We start from the raw sequence: 16,119 nt of genomic DNA, 5'->3' as shown, positions 1-16,119 counted from the left end.
TTCCTTCGAGTTATTTCACTTCTTATCTTTTTCCTACAGAGAAAGTGACTTTTGTCATAAGCTGCAAATGAATTATTTTACAAATGTCTCCTCATTTCGTCCCGATTAGAATAACTCTTCTTCCCTGTAGAACTTCCCATTCTACAACTTCCTTCCCTCTCCCGACAGGTTTCCACCATTCCTCCTTTCTCTTCCCTGAGAGATCATGGTCCCTCCAGCAGCAGAGGGATGCTGGTGGTGCTGGTGGCTCTGCAATGCTGGCAGTGCTGGTGAAGCACCTGGCTGCTTGTCAGAAACACCTCCCATTCTGGGAGGAGCTCCAGAACCATTGCCAAAAGCTGCCCTGGGCCCATGGGAGCACCCCTGGGCCATGGGCTCCCGTGTCTATCATTCCAGTGCAGGCTCTCACAGCCAAGACAAGAGCAGCAATCAGTTGCTTGCAGGCAGCCTGGCAGCACTTGGAGCCCACCCTAATGACTGCCAATCTCCAGATGATGCAATGAGAGCTGTTAGAGACCAGGGTGCTGTGCACCCACTTCCAGCCCTTCACCAGAGCTGCTCCTCCGCCTCCTCAGCCCTGGGAGCTCCTGTGGTTGTTTTTACCTGGTCCCATACTGTCCCTTTGCCAGTAGGGACACCTGCCACTATCCCAGGTTGCTCCAAACGACAATCAACCTGGCCTTGGACACTTCCAGGTGTGGATGGCCGCAGCTTCTGTGTGCAACGTGTGCCAGGGCCTCCCTACCCTGATAGGGAAGGATTTCTTCCCAACATCCCATCTGAACCCACCCTGTCCCAGTGGGAAGCCATTCCCCCTTGTCCTGTCCCTCCTTGCCCATGTCCAAAGTCCCTCTCCACCTCTCCTGGAGCCCTTTCAGTGCATGGATCATGAAGTGTTTGCCCTTGAAAGGATTGGCCTGTGAGGGGATGTGAGATTCCATAGCTGGGGACACAAACACGGTGTCAGCAGGGAAGAGAGGCCACAGTTCTGGTCCCAGGTCCCACCAGAAGTGCCAGTTTCCAGCAGGAGCATCCCAGATCCTTGAGGCATGTCAGCCTGGCTAGGAAGCATCTCACTTCAGCTTTCTAGGAATTCCTTGAAATTCACTGTAGGCTGCTGTCTAACTCTCAAGAGAGAGTAGAGGTTGACTCAGATGAAACCTCTAACTTTCTAATGGTTGTAGACATGAGAGCAGGATTGATTTGCCTCTTCCCAGAAGAAATGACATTGCTGGAATCCTAAATCATCCCTCTGCTGTGTGCCTGTGCTCCTGCTCACGTACAGAACTTATTATTCTGTGAATCCCGTTGGAAACTGCTTATTGAAGGTGAAGTACCACTGAAACTGTGGTATACAAGTGGCAAAAAATTAGATTTGAAACAGAAATCACAGGTTTTGTCCTGCAGGGGCCTTAAAATCCGCCTGTGAAATGACAGGGGGCAATTTGAGTTTGTTCAAAGACAAGATTTCAGGATTAGGGTTGCTAAGAGGAACCTGACACAGAGACAAACTGCTTTTCCCAAAAGGAATGAGGTGCTCTTGGAACTGTCAACCAATGGCTCATTTCAGCCTTAATAAGAGCTCTAGCATGAGACAGGTACCTGCTCTCCTCACAGAAAAGCCAGAGGTTTTAGAACGGGAAAAACTAAGGAAATGAGCAATGTTTTTGGCACTGTTTACCAGGGACAAGATCTGCAGCAAACCCCAGATGTTGTTTATTCAACAAAATCTGGGTCTGGAGTTACCTCATTGAAAAGAAACAAAAGGAATAAATCCAAATCCAAACCTGATTTAGGGGTAGTAACAAAATGAAAAAGACCAATACATCAGAGTTTATTCCCTGGGGCCAAGGCAATGAGGGTGGTTCCATGGGGAATACAGGAACAGGACTGAGCTCAGAGCCATGTGCTCCCATACTTTCTGTCGGTCTCTGAGGTGCCACATCTCCGGGTGCCACGTGTCCAGAAGTGCCTCAGAGAGCTGTCACCTCCACCACAGTGTCCCCAGGGCCGTGGCTCCCCTCGTCACTCCCAGCTTTCTCCTCGAACACTCTCCGCAGAGCGACTCTGACGGAGCGCTGGAAGCGGCGCCGCCGGCAGCTCCCCACCAGCACGTAAATCACCGGGTTGAGGGTGCAGTTCAGCAATGCCAGAAACAAAGAGGGGTCTTCTGGGAATAAATCGCCAGAATGGGGGAGATTGAGGAAAACCTCCACGCAGAAAGGGATTCCAAAGCCGAAGAACAGCAGCACGTTGAGCAGGATGGCCACAAAGAGCTTCCCTGGCTGCCGCCTCCGGGAGCCGCAGCGCAGCTTGAGAAACAGGAACAGGTTGGAAACCAACATCATGAGGGAAAAAACCACAGAAATGGCGAGGGCTACACCTGCAAGGATGGCCTCAGAGTCCTCAGTATAGGTGTAGGTGACGTAGAGGGAGGACACCAAAGCCCCTGCGAGGGCCCAGAGGGCTCCGCTGACAACGCCCGAGAGGTGCCGCGGGCGGTGGCAGCGGTACCAGATGGGGCAGAGGGCGGAGGCACAGCGCTCCACGCTGAGGGCTGCCAGCAGCCCCAGGCTGCTCAGGTCAAACAGGTGGCACAGGAACCCGAGGACAAACACCAAATGCTTATAGTGATGAATAAAAGGCAACAAAGTCGTGCAAAATGCTGCAAAGGTAAGAAAAGCCAACAAAAGCAGGAGAAACAGGAGGAGCAAGGAGAAGTCAGCAACAGCCAGGTTCAGGATGTAGACAGTGAAAGGGCTCTGCTTGGTGTGAAAACCCAGGAACCATATGACCATCCCATTCCCTGCCAGCCCGCAGAGTAAAATCCCCAGGCACACTCCTGCAAAGGCAATCAGGGTGTAGGGAATGCTCGAGCATTGATCTGTGATAAATTCCTCCCAATCCAGAGATCCATAAAGTGTATCATTCATGGTGAAGTTTGTTGTGCTGTTCTCCTCCATGGTGATAGATCCTGCTCCCAGCAGCTGCCTTCTCCCTTTCCCACCACCTCCTAGGGAGAGATGGGGAACCAGAGGGAAATAAGGGACATCAGCATTCCCAGCATTTCCCATCTGTCCACACAGCCCCATGAAGAACCCCCACCCCTGTAGTGCAGGCTCCCACCCCTCCAGCCCTGACCCTGGACAGGAGGCACCTCCCATCAGTCCATCCCTGGACTCCTACCTCCAGCAGGAACAACGCTGTCACAGCAGCACCAGGAGAAAGGACTTGGGGATGGCTGCTGGAACCACTGGCTGTGCTTCAGCCTCATCCCTCGTGCCTGGGTGCAGCCCTTGGCCCAGAGATCACACCCCATGGTCAGAGCCTCCTCTCACAATCTCCCCACATCAGTGACAGCTTCCCTTCACGTGTCCCAGCGACAGCGATCTTGTCAGGAGGAGATGGCCACATCATCCCCTTCCTCTGCCACTCTCCAGTGTCATCCCACCATGCAAGGGGCTCCTGGCTTTCCCTGCGTGTGCCAGGTGGTCCATCCAACGGTGCAGAAAGGGATATAAATCATTCCCAGGGATGGAGGATGGCAGAGGCGTGAGAGAAATGAGTCAAAGACCTTCAGGAGTGAGAACTCACTGGTGTGCAGACATGCAACAGCACAAGTTGCTGAGCACCTCTAGTGACACGTAACTCACACTCAAAGTCTTCTTCCAACTTTCTTCTGGGAGAAACTTCCAGGAGCTGCACCTTTCTCCATCTCCCTCTCATGGATGGATGCTGAGCCTAAGTTCTCACCTTGTTTCAAGTCTTCCTCTATAGTTCCATATCCTGAAGCTCCAGTCTGGACACCCTGGAGAGCACACGGACCTTGTGCATTAACATATCCATCAGTCCTGGGGATGACAGGCACAGGATGCAACCCCAAAGGGGATGGAAAACACATGAAAGAGGGGCAGAAAATAAGCAGACCCCGTGCTGTGAAAGGCTGAGGTTGTGTGGCAGAAACCACCTGGAGATAAGAGCGCTTTGGCAGCACCATGTACCCCACAAACCTAATCTCTGAGGAGACACATCAGCAGGGGTGATTAGGCTGATGATTGAGATTAGACAGGATGGGATTAGAGGCTGTGGGCAAAGCCCTCGTGCAGTCCCGTGTCTGGGCACTCGTGATTTCCCACAGCAAGTGGACACAAGGACAATGCTCATCCCCATGGCTGGCTGCTCAGGGGCTCTGTTGTCATCTAATGAGGTCTGGAATTTCTGAGGGGTTCGGAAAACCCTGTAATAGCCAAAAGGATCATAGTGGAGTACCCCTTCCGTGGATCTGCCCTCAGCAGAGGAGGGTTTGCACCCAGGATTCCCAGCACCTGAAGGGACATAATATCACCTGTGCTGTCCTCTCACTTTTATTGTTTTAGATCCAGCAAACGGTGTTTAAAATTCTAAACTCTGAGTGCCTTCATTAATGGGATCGTAACAGATCAGCAGCTCCTCATGAAGAACTGGGGGGAGGAGAGGAAGCAACTGACATGGCCACCTCCTCCTGACAAGATCTCTGTCCCTCGGGCATGTGAGGAGAAGCTGTCACTGATGTGGGGAGATTGACTTCTTGTAACAATTTCGATTAAAAGAATAAATGTCAGGTAGTCTGATAGCACAAATAATCCCATTTTGCCCCTCAAAGGATTTGGTTTAGAGAATAATTTGTTGCAAATCATGGTATTAATTTACCTTGTTCTGTTTCCTGTATTTTTCCCACCATCCTTTGATTAATTTCTATCGGTAAAGGAGATGTAAAAGCCATGGATTCTGATCTGTCCTTTTAAAGGAAGAAGTAACAACCCTATGCATGATGTAGATAAATGCAGAGACTCTGCCAAGGGCTGGAGGAAATTAAAATAACATGCCACAATGTAATAATATAAAATAACAATCTCCAGTCACTTATTTCTTTGAAATACAAGACAAGGGAGGATGAAACTCAGTGGATAAATTTTTAAAGCAAGTTGGAAGGAGCTGGAGCCCTTTTCTGCTCTGTGGTGTGGAAACATCCCTGGTTCAGACAAGAAACGGACTTGGTGGATGTGAATCTTTTCAGTCCTTGAAATGCTCACATTAGGAAGCCCAGAATGGCTCTGTGAGCCACAAAAGGCTGTGTGTGTGCTCAGACATGGGAGTTCTCAGTTAAGAGGGGTAGATGGATTCTCCTTCCAGGAATTTTATGTCTGGTTCCAACAGGAGGATTGTTGGTACCAATCTTGTTTTCAGAGATCTGAGTGAAAAGCAACACTGAGAATTTATGAGTTTATGAATGACAAGGATGTACCCTGAGCAGGATTTCTTTGATGAAATTCAGATACCAAGACATTTCAACCTTATCAAATGAATATTATTTAATAGTCACTAGAAAGAAACAGGAACTTTTAATGTGTCCTAAACAGAGGGTCAGGTAAATCCTGTGGTCCAGGTGCTTATGTGCCACAGCTGGGAACTTAAAATGATGACCTAAAATATCTACAAAGAGGGTACTGAGGGTCAGGTGAAATGAACCTTCCCCGCGGAGTACCTCGGAGTTCTTCAGTTCTGCCAAGACATTCCAGGCAGGATTTTAGGAGGACATGGTTATCGTGTCCCGGGTTTCCCGCTCATCTCTGTCGTCTGTCGAGTCTTGGAAGGCCCTCTGGAATGCCTGCCTGAGGGCGAGCCTGAATTTCCGGTCCCTGTAGCTTCCCACCAGGAAGTAAATGATGGGGTTGAGGGTGCTGTTGATGCAGGACAGCACAAAGCCAATCTCCGGGGAATACAGGAACTTGTGGCCCAGGAAGTCCAGGAGGATGAGGACACTGAGGGGCACGGCAAAAATGAGGAAGAGGAGGATGGTGAGCATGATGACGGTGAAGAGCCGGCCCGTTTGGAAGGTTTGGGAGGTGCACTTGACCCGCAGGAAGAGGGTGAGGCTGAAGAACAGCATGAGCGGCGTGCAGACGAGGAAATCCAAGGCCCCGATGGCGATGAGCAGGCTCTGGCAGACCCTGGGAGAAGGGCGAACGGTGCACAAAACATATCCCAGAGTGTTCAGGAGCAGGGACAGGGCCCAGAGCAGGCCGGACACCACGGCAGACAGGTGCTTCGGGCGGTGTGCCCGGCACCAGATGGGGGACAGCACGGACACGCAGCGCTCAATGCTGATGGCGGTCAGCAGGTACAGGCCCGTGCCGTACATGAAGAGATCCAGGAAGAGGAATATCCCAAACTGTACCCCCACGTTGAACTGCATCAGGTACTGCACGGTCTCCACGGCGATGCACAGCAGGTAGCCGAAGTCGGCGGCCGCCAGGTTCAGGATGTAGACAGTGAAGTGGTTCCTGCGGATGCGGAAGCCCAGGTACCACAGGACCAGACCGTTCCCCACCATCCCACAGGCAGCACTCAGCAGGCAGAAGCTCTCCATGAACTTGAGGACGGTGTAGGATGGCTCTGGTTGTCCCACAGCCCCGCTCTGGTTGGTCCCAGGAGCCTGGATGGCTGTGGTTGGAAGGAGGATTGGTGTGGCTGAGGGCCTCATAACGGGTGATTCAGACCTGGGAGCAGAGAGGGAAGAGGTGGTAATTCCAGGGTGACTTTTCTAGAGGGGTTCCTTGGTTTGTTCCAAGGCTTTGTTGTTAGAAACTTGAGTTAATGGAATCTCAAAATAATTTGGTTTGGAAGGGACCAAGAGCCTGGAGTAACAGGACAAACGGTAAAGGCTTCACACTGCCAGAGAGTGGGTTTAGATGGGATATTGGGAATAAACTCTTCCCTGGGATGGTGGTGAGGCTCTGGCACAGGTTGCACAGAGAAACTGTGGCTGGAAGTCGGAATGATTGCTGGGAGTTGGAACTGGATGATCTTTAAGGTGCCTTCCAACACAAACTACTCTGGACTTCTGTGATTCCATGAGAACAACTGATAGTTTTATATATTGACGAGTTATTTCTGTTTTAATAAAGCACCATTTGATGTGGTTCTCCTGGGTCCCATGTACAGCAACAAATAAACATTCTGATCTGGCAGAGCCCTCAGCTTCTCCCTCAGAAACTGCAAGAACCACATGTAAGAAACCACAGATTATCTCGTCCTCACAGGACACGGGAGTTGTGTCGCTGATAACTTCTCCACACCATTCCATGAGTTAGGTCACTGCTTCCTTCCCCATTGTACTGAGATCTGATTGAGAATCTTGGGGGTGAAAAAAACCTGGGTTTAACACCTTTTTTTTGGTCTGATGAGAAGAAATAAAATGGTTCTTCTGCTGTCTCCCAACCAACTGTTAATTTGGACATGGAAGGCAGAGAAGCTAAAAAGAGGACAGGAACAAAAAATGGGGTTTTCTGGGAAGATGTGAATCACTGAACCATGCAGCCAGCATGAATCCTCTGTTCTCTCTTTGTGGTGCAGCAGCACACATGGAGATGGACTTCCGGAAGCATCCAGAACGTGACAGACTGAATCACTGCTGTTCCATCCCAGCACCCCCTGCACGCTGACCCCATGGGCAGTGGGAAAAGAAGTGTATAGTGCAAGGAATTTCAAGGCAAGCTTGGATGGGGCTTGGAGCAACCTGGGCTAGTGGAAGGTGTCCCTGCCCATGGCAGGGAGTCGGACTGGATGGGCTTTAAGGTCCCTTTCAACCCAAACTATTTGAGGATTCTAGGATTTCCTTTAGGGTTGATTGAAACCAGGGAACTTCTGGCACTGCAGAGCTGGATGATCACATCCTCAGCTCTTACGGCACCTTGAGCGCTTCTAACGTGAAGACTCTGGAGAGCAGCGCTGTGGCTCTTCCTCCCTCACAACCTGCTCCAGGGGTGGCCACAAATGATCACATTTTTGCAGAAATTAGCAGAAACAGTCTCAAGTTCTGTGCAGCTTTTCTGCTGTGAGACAGAGGAAGCCCATTGGTTTAAGTGGTTTCCTGGCTTCCGTGCGTCCAAATTTGCACTCGATCTGAACACACCGAGGGTGCGAACATTTGACTGTCACCTAAGCTCTGTCTCAGCCCACTGCAGCCTCCACAGGGGCGTCTCTCACCGCTGGGGGTTCGGGGAATGACAGGTGACTATTTCCCGGTGTTAAATGGCTTTGTGCCTTTGATTGTGTCATAGAATCATGGAATGATTTGGGTTGGGAGGGATCTTAAGGCTCATCTTGTTCCAGCTTCCTGCCACAGGACACTTGTCCTGCCAGGGACACCTTCCACAGCCACATTGCTCCAAAGCCCTGCCAACGTGGCCTTGGACACTTGCAGGGATAAGGCAGCCACAGCTCCTCTGAGCAACCTGTGTCTCACCACCCTCACAGAGAAGAATTTCCTCCCAAAATCTAATTCAAATCCACCATCTTCCAGTTTAAAACAATTCCCCCTTGTCCTGTCACTCCAGGCCCTTCTCCAAAGTCCCTCTCCAGCTGTCTTGGAGCATCTTCAGGCACTGGAAGGTGCTGTATGTGCATAAAGACTGCCAGGAACAGAAATGGCTGCAAATGACAGAACATCAACCGTTTTGCGTTCTGCTGTAATAGAAGTGATGAAATCCTTCTCTTACTTCTACAGGCTGTGGATAAGAACATTGCAAAAGTCACTCATCGTTCTCATTTATTTATCATATTCCCTTGCAAGGACTGAATTCCTGTCTCCAAGACACATTCAAGACATGATTCTACTTCCTTATGTAACTAATAAATGAAAGCTCTCCTCAAAGAGCAGCAGCCTGAGTCCAGGTGGTCTTTTCCTCCCTTGAGATTAAACATCCTCCCTGTGGTTTGCCTGCAAATCCTGCCGGTAGCTCCTGAGGCAGAACAACCCTGACCCCACAAAGATGTCTCAGACTATGGACAGAAAGTTACGCTGCTGTAATGCCAGGTCTCTGAGCAATGACTTTTTACATTACAGAGGTGCATTTAGAGCAGTTCAAGAACACTTGTACAGGGAAAGGAGTCCCTGGAATGAAGCTTTCCTTATATTGAAAATGATTATCATCAATTCCTGACCTACAGCAAATTTCTGTCCAGTAAAGCAAGTAAATATTTGATCTTTTTTCCTCCATTGTATTTGTTTCTCCTCCCTTCCCCAAGGCCTGACAGAAACCATCAGAGCACAATGGCAAAGACCCACCTCAGAATTTCTCACCTTTTTTTGCCTTCCTGGGAATTTCAGCGCCTGTGCCCAGCGATGTTGTCCCCTGGATTGCGTGACATAGGGTGCAGCTGGAGTCCTTGTGTCACCCCGCAGTGCTGGGCTGGGCAGCCACTGTTTAAAAAGCCATGGTGTTTTCAGCGTGACCCTCCAGGCAGCCAATCACTCATGGGGGAAATACCTCCTCTGTGTGAGTATGATCACTCAGATTCGAACCACTTCCCTCTCCCCTCTTTGCAGTGTCATGGAAACATGCTTTTACTACTTCTCCCTTCCTCAGCCGTTCTTGCAAGAGCTGTCCATAGAAACCTCGCACTGGTGTTGTGTCCTGCTCGAGGCCCGGAGATGCTCTGGTTTCACAGCCCCTGAAGATGAGGTTTTAGTGCTGCTCAGGCAGAGAAATTTTAGGTCCTCTCCAACATCTTTGCTGGAGTTTCACAACCTCCCTCAGCTCTTCTTGTTCCCTCCTGTCCCTGCCCAGCTGTCACACACCCGTCATCACAGTGGGTCCTCTTCTGACCCACAACCTCTCCCAGCACAGTTCAGCATCTTATGGAGTCCCTACAGCTTCATCCAACCTTGCACCCACACTTCCCACCTCAGCAGTTCCAGATGCCCAAACCCTGCTCCTGCTGCCCTCAACCTGGAGCTCTGGGGTCAGGAGCACCTTTCAGTGCACCTTCACATCCCACAGGCTTTCAGCACATTCCTTCAACACCTCAGGCACTTCCAATTTCCCAAAATTCCTCTAGTCTCATGCCTTTCACTTCCAGTTTCACAACTTCCCCACGTACAGAGCTTCAGGCTCTTCCTTACCTTGTGTCTCCTGAACAGACAGAACCCACCACCACCCACCCACAGCATCCCAGTCCTGTCCATGCACACTCCATGTCCATGAGCCACCCAGATCCACCTGCCAAAGGGCATGGAAACAGAGAAAACACCTTTCTCCTTTCCTGACATCCTTACAGGGAATTATTTTGGGCAGGCACCAGCCTTCCCTCTTAGTCCCTTGGGCCAGGGAAATAAAGGGACAGGAGTGGGATGCCACCCAAATTGCTGCCATATGTGTCAGTGGGCACAGGAATGGGCAGATCCAGCCAAAATTTGCTTAGCAGGTCAGAAACGCATTTGCACATCTTCAGCTTCTGTTGTCATCTGTTCTTCCTCTTCCTTTCACAAAGATTGCAAGACTGTTTTTACTTTCTTACCCAATCCTGTTTCCTATAGTGGTTACTGGAAACCCTCATTGACCTGATCAGGACTCCAGGCTATGGTGTAAAATGATATTTAAATTAAAAGACTATTTTTATCCACAGCACTATTTAATCTCCTCATTAATTTGAGAGTTTCCATTTTCTCTGCACGGATTGCTGGCATTCCATGTTGGGAGACATTCAAAATGCCTTTGCTGTTATTGGGCCATTCTGAATTTCAGCACATGTCAGCAAAACAAAGAAATGGGCAGTGGATGAAACAATTTATTGATGCACCTAAATCACAAGTTGAAAATACACGGTACATTTCAGAGCAGTGATGAGTTGGAGTTGAAATAATACACAAATTCATCGAATTCTGGAATGGTTTGGGTTGAAAGGGACTTTAAAGCTCATCCAGTTCTACTCCCAGCCATGGTCAGGGACTATCCCAGTTTGCCCCAGCCTGTCCTGGAACATTTCCAGGGAGAGGGCAGCCACAGTTTCTCTGGGCAACCAGTGCCAGGGCCTCACCACCCTTCCAGGGAAGAATTTATTCCAAATATCCCATCTAAACCCACCTTCTGTCATTTAAAGCCATTCCCCCTAACTGATCAGGTGAATAGATCTTTCTTTCCAGAGGAAAGCCTGGAGTGGCAAAGGCTCAACTCAGCTGACTTCTGCAGATTTACAAAAGCTGACTTCCTCCCCTCCCTCAGTTTTCCTAATTTGTAAAATAAGGAAATTTTTTTTACCTACTCTTTACTTCACTGCTTTGTTGAAGCATGCAAGTTCTTGCAAAAGGCCTTATTTCCTGGGCTAACAGCGATGAAATTTTATGGAAAATAGAGACTTGGAGGGTCATCAAGAAGTGACCCAAGCCATCTTCTCTCTCTCCCTTCTACCTACTACTAGAAACCTCACAGATTTTTTTTTTTAAACGAGGGTTTGTGGAGTTGGGTTTTTTGGGGGGGGGACACACAATGATTTAAAAATCCTCGCAATTTTATTATTACTCACAGTGGTATAAAACCTAAGCTGTGGATTTAAGGGGCCTTCACATTTGGGAAACATACAAAGCGTGGATTAATAGCAGAGTCTGGGAATGTTAACTTGCCCATGCTTCCCCAATTTAATATTCAACTAATCCACTGGCTGCTATTTCCAAGAATCATGGAATTGTTAAGGTTGGACCTCCAAGGTCATTGAGTCCAACCACTCCCCAGCAGTGCCACCACTAACACATGTCCCCAAGTGCCACATCCACAAGTTTTAAATCGTTCCAGACTGATGGTGACTCCACCACTGCTCTCGGTAAATTGTGCCAGGGCTGGACCACCCTGTGAGTGAAGAAATTTTTCCTAAAATCCAATCTAAATTTCCCCTGGCAGTATGGGATTAATTTCTTCTCCTTCTCACCACGGGGCATTCACACCTCCCTCCTCCAGCCTCAAGAGCACTTGAGCTGAGAGATTTCCTTGGAGAGGGTGGAGGAAGTCTGCATAAACAGGGAATTAAACCCTGGAGGAGGAAGCTTTCCTTGGGGAGATTTGAAGAAAGTTACTTAAACAGTTTTTTTCTCTCTGCTTGCTGGGCTGTGTGTGCACCCTTCAGTGCCCATACTCTTTCCAAGCAGCTCTAACACGGGCAGGAAAAGCCAGGATACACTTGGTGATACAGGAAAGCAAGGAATTAAATGAGGGGGGATTAAAAAAGGCACCTCCTAAGCAAGTGTGGGAAGCTTTTCAGAAGCTGTTCTATGTTCTTTAAAACCTCTACCAGGAAAGGGAGATGTTGGGGACATAAAATCTCACAGCTTTTACACAAAAATTACATCTCCAAACAAAGAGGAGGTAAGTTTTCCAGGATCTTTTCCCTTTCCTCTTCTCTTTCCTTTTCTTAATTTGCTTTCCTCTTTTTCCCCCTGCTGCCCATCTTCTTGACAAATGTGAAAATACAAAACCAAATTTCCCCTGAAGCTGCCAACCATCTCCAGCTCTCTTTGGCTGTAACCACGTGCAGAACTGGTTTTGTAGTCCCAAATCAGGTTATCAAATTTTTTTTTTTCAATTAACCATCTGAGATTTTAGGCGAAAGCCCTTGCAATAAGGGCATGGTGCAATTCCTTGTCTTCTTCTTCTTCTTTTTTTTTTTTTTTTTTTTTTGATTCTAACAGTCCGCACTGTATTTATTTTATATTGCAATTCATTTCACTATATCGTGTACCTCTAGTCAGTAACTGAAAAGATGATTTTAGGGGTAAGAACGCCCTTTTATCCCCTTTCTTGAGTATGTTTTACCTCCTGCCAGTAAAACTGCAAGCACAGGAAATGTCCCAAACTTTCCCAACTTCCTCTTTAGGTTTCACTTTTTTGAGTTTGAGAGCAATTTTAGTTTTCCTACATTTCAGCATCTCCTATGGGTGCTCGATCAGCTTTTTGCCTCTAGAGGAGTTTCTGATTTCACTCTATTTTAAAATCATAAAATAGGAGGCTGGATCAGATGGATCCAATCCCAAAGGAATCCAGTGCGTGACATCCTTGCCCCTGGTAGTGAGCTTGGAACTAGATGGTCTCTAAGGTCCTTTCCAACCCAAACCATTCCAGGAGTCTATGATTCTATGGCTGTGTCTCATACAAGGCAAATTAAATATGTAGAGGGGGAAGAACAACAGAGAACTAAACAAAAAACCAAAACAAATTTTAAAAAGCACTAAAAAAACTTAATTCTAATCCTACAACAGAGAACCAAACAAAAAACCAAAACAAATTTTAAAAAGTGCTAAAAAACCTCAATTCTAATCCTATGTATTTCTTAGAGAGAATGCACTTCTGATAAAGAATTAATTTTTAAGAATGAAAAAACTGATGAATCATTTTGTCTTTATCTTTCCACATTTCCAGGCTCTGCACTGCACATTGCCCGGTAGATTGGCAAAAGGAAAACTCCAGCGGCATGAAGGAATTCGTCCTCCTGGGCCTCTCAGAGAACCAAGGGGTGCAGAAAATATATTTTGTGGTGTTCCTGCTTTTCTACACGCTCACAGTGGCAGGAAATCTCCTCATAGTTCTCACTGTGATGAGCAGCCGGGACCTGAACTCCCCCATGTACTTCCTCCTCTGCCACCTGTCCTTCGTAGATGTTTGCTTCTCCTCCGTCACAGCTCCCCAAATAATTTCTGGCTCCCTGGCGGAAAACAACACCATCTCCTTCGCAGGTTGCATAGGGCAGCTCTTTGGGGTTCACTTTTTCGGCTGCACAGAGGTTTTCATCCTGACAGCCATGGCCTACGACCGCTACGTGGCCATCTGCCGGCCCCTGCGCTACCCCGCGCTCATGTCCCGCCGCCGGTGCGGCCGCATGGTGGGGGTCTCCTGGGCGGGGGGCTTCCTGCACGCCGCCCTCCAGACCCTTCCCACCGCCCTGCTCCCTTTCTGCGGCCCCAACCAAGTCGCCCACTACTTCTGTGACGTCCACCCCCTGCTGCAACTGGCCTGCGCCGACACGCGCGCCGAGGGCCTGGCGGCGGTGGCCAACAGCGGGGTCATCTCCCTGAGCTGCTTCCTCGTCCTGGTCACGTCCTACGTGGTCATCCTGGTTTCCCTGAGGGGCCGGACGCTGGCGGGGTGGCGCAAGGCCCTGTCCACGTGCGGATCCCACGTCACCGTGGTGATCCTGTACCTTGGGCCCAGCACGTTTGTTTACATCCGCCCGTCCGGTGACCTCTCCGAGGACAGGAGCGTGGCTCTGTTCTACACGGTCATCACGCCCATGCTCAACCCCTTCATCTACACCCTCCGGAACAGGGAGGTGAAGGGAGCCATGAGGAAACTGTGCAGGAGGAAAGTGGGAAGTGGAAATGGGAAAGGGTAGGGCTGTGGCCGTATTCCTGAAGGATCGGAGAAAACCAAGCGTGTCTTGCTGTAATTTCTTCTGCGACGATGCCCCAAAATGAGCCTTTCAAAGAATGCCTGGCTGTTGGCTCCTGCTGTAATTAGGAAGGCACTAAAAGTTCTTTTTATGGTGGCAAAGACATTGGGAACTCTGGCATTCCCTTCCTATTCCTTATCAACGAGCAGAGGCCCAGACCACAGCCTCCTGAGCAACTGCAACACCAGTGCTTAAATACTGTTAAAAAATACTGAAAATGTTGTCCAAGTAGAGCATCCCATAAGAAAAAAAAAAAAACAAAAACCAAAAACCCACAACAAAACAAAACAAAAAACCAAAAAAACCCAAAAGCAAACACAAACAAACAAACCCCAAAAAAACCTCACCAAAAAACCACCCAAAAACCCCGGATATTAAGAGCTAGTTGGGTGGCTTGCTGATGAAGGAACAGGAGGGGAGACTTCTCCCCTTCCTCTCCCACTTCAACAAATCCTTTCTGCCCCATTGCAGGCTAGGTTGGATGCATGGGGCTGGGAGCAACTTGGTCCAGTGAAAGGTGTCCCCACCTATGGCAAGGGGTTGGAATTAGATGGTCTTTAAGGTCCCTTCCAGCCCAAACAGCTATTCTGCAATTCCAGAATTATCTGTAATTCTATCTAATTCACCTTTCTCTGCGCAACACTAAATAAAATAAATGTATTTTTTAATCCTTTGGAGGTGAACACCAGTGGGGTTTTTTAGAGGTCTCACTTCTGAGGGCTGCTGAGCAAATAATCACCCACAGCTTATGGAAGGTGTCACTGGAAATAGTGTCAGGCTCCCCTACACTTTGCCAAGAATTCTCACAAGAATTTCATACTTGAGCTCAGAAGTTGCTTCTGTGCTTTACTGTGGCAGTAAAAATACCTGGTGAGCGAGGAAAGCTCACCACAAACCTTTGTGCAATTTTTAAAGTGATTTCCTGAGTTACTTCTTGCTTTAAAGTTGTAAGTCAGGTTGTAAAGTTGCAAGCCTAAGGGATAACATCAGTGATATTTTTGCTTTGTGCTGTCAACACATAAATTACGAAGAAATAAGATTGTAGATGAGAAATACTGGCTTAGGACAGAAAGCAAAATTTATGTCAATTTATATGAATTTATATAAATGTCCTATGTAAGAGACATATTTACTCCGACATCTCTCTCCAGGGACTACACTAATAACTACCCAAAGAACAATTTTAGCTCCTTGCCCACTGATGATTTCTGACAAAACTCCTTTTGCCTCTGGGATCTCATTACTCCTGATAGTCTTGTGCTTCTGTTGTGTGATTTACTTGAACTGTTTCTGCTACAGAAGTAATTGCACTTGAAGATGCTCCTGGAGGTTTGGGTTTTTTTTTTTTTTTTTTTTTTTTTTTTCAGAATGGGAAATACAGAAGGTTGGGCTGTTCTTTTCAGGGCTCAGAGTTGGCAGAGACACAGAGCTGCTTTCACAACTTCTGAGCAGCACCTTGCAGAGAGTTTCTGATGGAACTGAGACATTCTGATGGAACTGAGAGGTTCTGATGGAACCCCTGGAAGTGGTTTGGGGAGGTCGTCAGAGGAAGGACAGCAAGTGAACTCTGTGGAAGTGTTCTGGGATTGTTCCTTTGTTTTGATCAGGCCCCACTGAAATCCTGCCTTTGCAAAGCAGCATTGCTGGTGAGTGACTTTTGTGAGGGCTGTTTCATGATTTAGAAAAAGAACCATTAAAAAATCAGTTCCATGTTTAGAATCCCAGAATGGTTTGGTTGGCAGGCACCTTAAAGCTCATCTTGTTCTGACCCCCTGCCATGGGCAGGTCCGTTGACCAGCGTGCTCCAAGCCCTGCCCAGCATGGTCTTGAGCACCTTCAGGAATATCTCACACTAGTGATCCT

At 48.3% G+C, this 16,119-nt stretch overlaps 3 protein-coding genes across 4 annotated transcripts; 1 reads left to right on the top strand and 2 right to left on the bottom strand.

The window, feature by feature from the left end:
• Positions 1-1,973: 1,973 nt before the first annotated feature.
• Positions 1,974-2,963, bottom strand: LOC120754247 (mas-related G-protein coupled receptor member H-like). The gene has a single exon (XM_058421064.1). It carries the CDS (start codon positions 2,961-2,963, stop codon positions 1,974-1,976), a length of 990 nt encoding a protein of 329 aa, XP_058277047.1.
• A 643-nt stretch (positions 2,964-3,606) lies between these two features.
• LOC120753763 (olfactory receptor 4S2-like) lies at positions 3,607-14,199 on the top strand. 2 transcript variants are annotated; one of them, XM_040066448.1, is made up of 2 exons: positions 3,607-3,620; positions 13,278-14,199. In XM_040066448.1, exons 1-2 carry the CDS (start codon positions 3,607-3,609, stop codon positions 14,197-14,199), a joined length of 936 nt encoding a protein of 311 aa, XP_039922382.1. The 2 variants fall into 2 exon arrangements, with proteins under 2 accessions (XP_039922382.1, XP_039922383.1); XM_040066449.1 differs by lacking the exon at positions 3,607-3,620 and having other exon boundaries at positions 13,267-14,199.
• Positions 5,567-6,523, bottom strand: LOC120753758 (proto-oncogene Mas-like). The gene has a single exon (XM_040066442.1). The coding sequence runs from the start codon at positions 6,521-6,523 to the stop codon at positions 5,567-5,569; it is 957 nt and encodes a 318-aa protein (XP_039922376.1).
• Positions 14,200-16,119: the final 1,920 nt, after the last annotated feature.

The sequence above is a fragment of the Hirundo rustica genome, chromosome 6 (assembly GCF_015227805.2).
Source record: "Hirundo rustica isolate bHirRus1 chromosome 6, bHirRus1.pri.v3, whole genome shotgun sequence".
NCBI lineage: Eukaryota > Metazoa > Chordata > Aves > Passeriformes > Hirundinidae > Hirundo > Hirundo rustica.
The sequence above is the reverse complement of the archived record's forward strand: the minus strand, read 5'-3'. Positions and strand labels throughout refer to the sequence as shown.

Coding starts and splice junctions, on each gene's coding strand:
- LOC120754247 (XM_058421064.1), bottom strand. CDS start 2,963: ATGGAGGAGAACAGCACAACAAACTTCACCATGAATGATACACTTTAT.
- LOC120753758 (XM_040066442.1), bottom strand. CDS start 6,523: ATGAGGCCCTCAGCCACACCAATCCTCCTTCCAACCACAGCCATCCAG.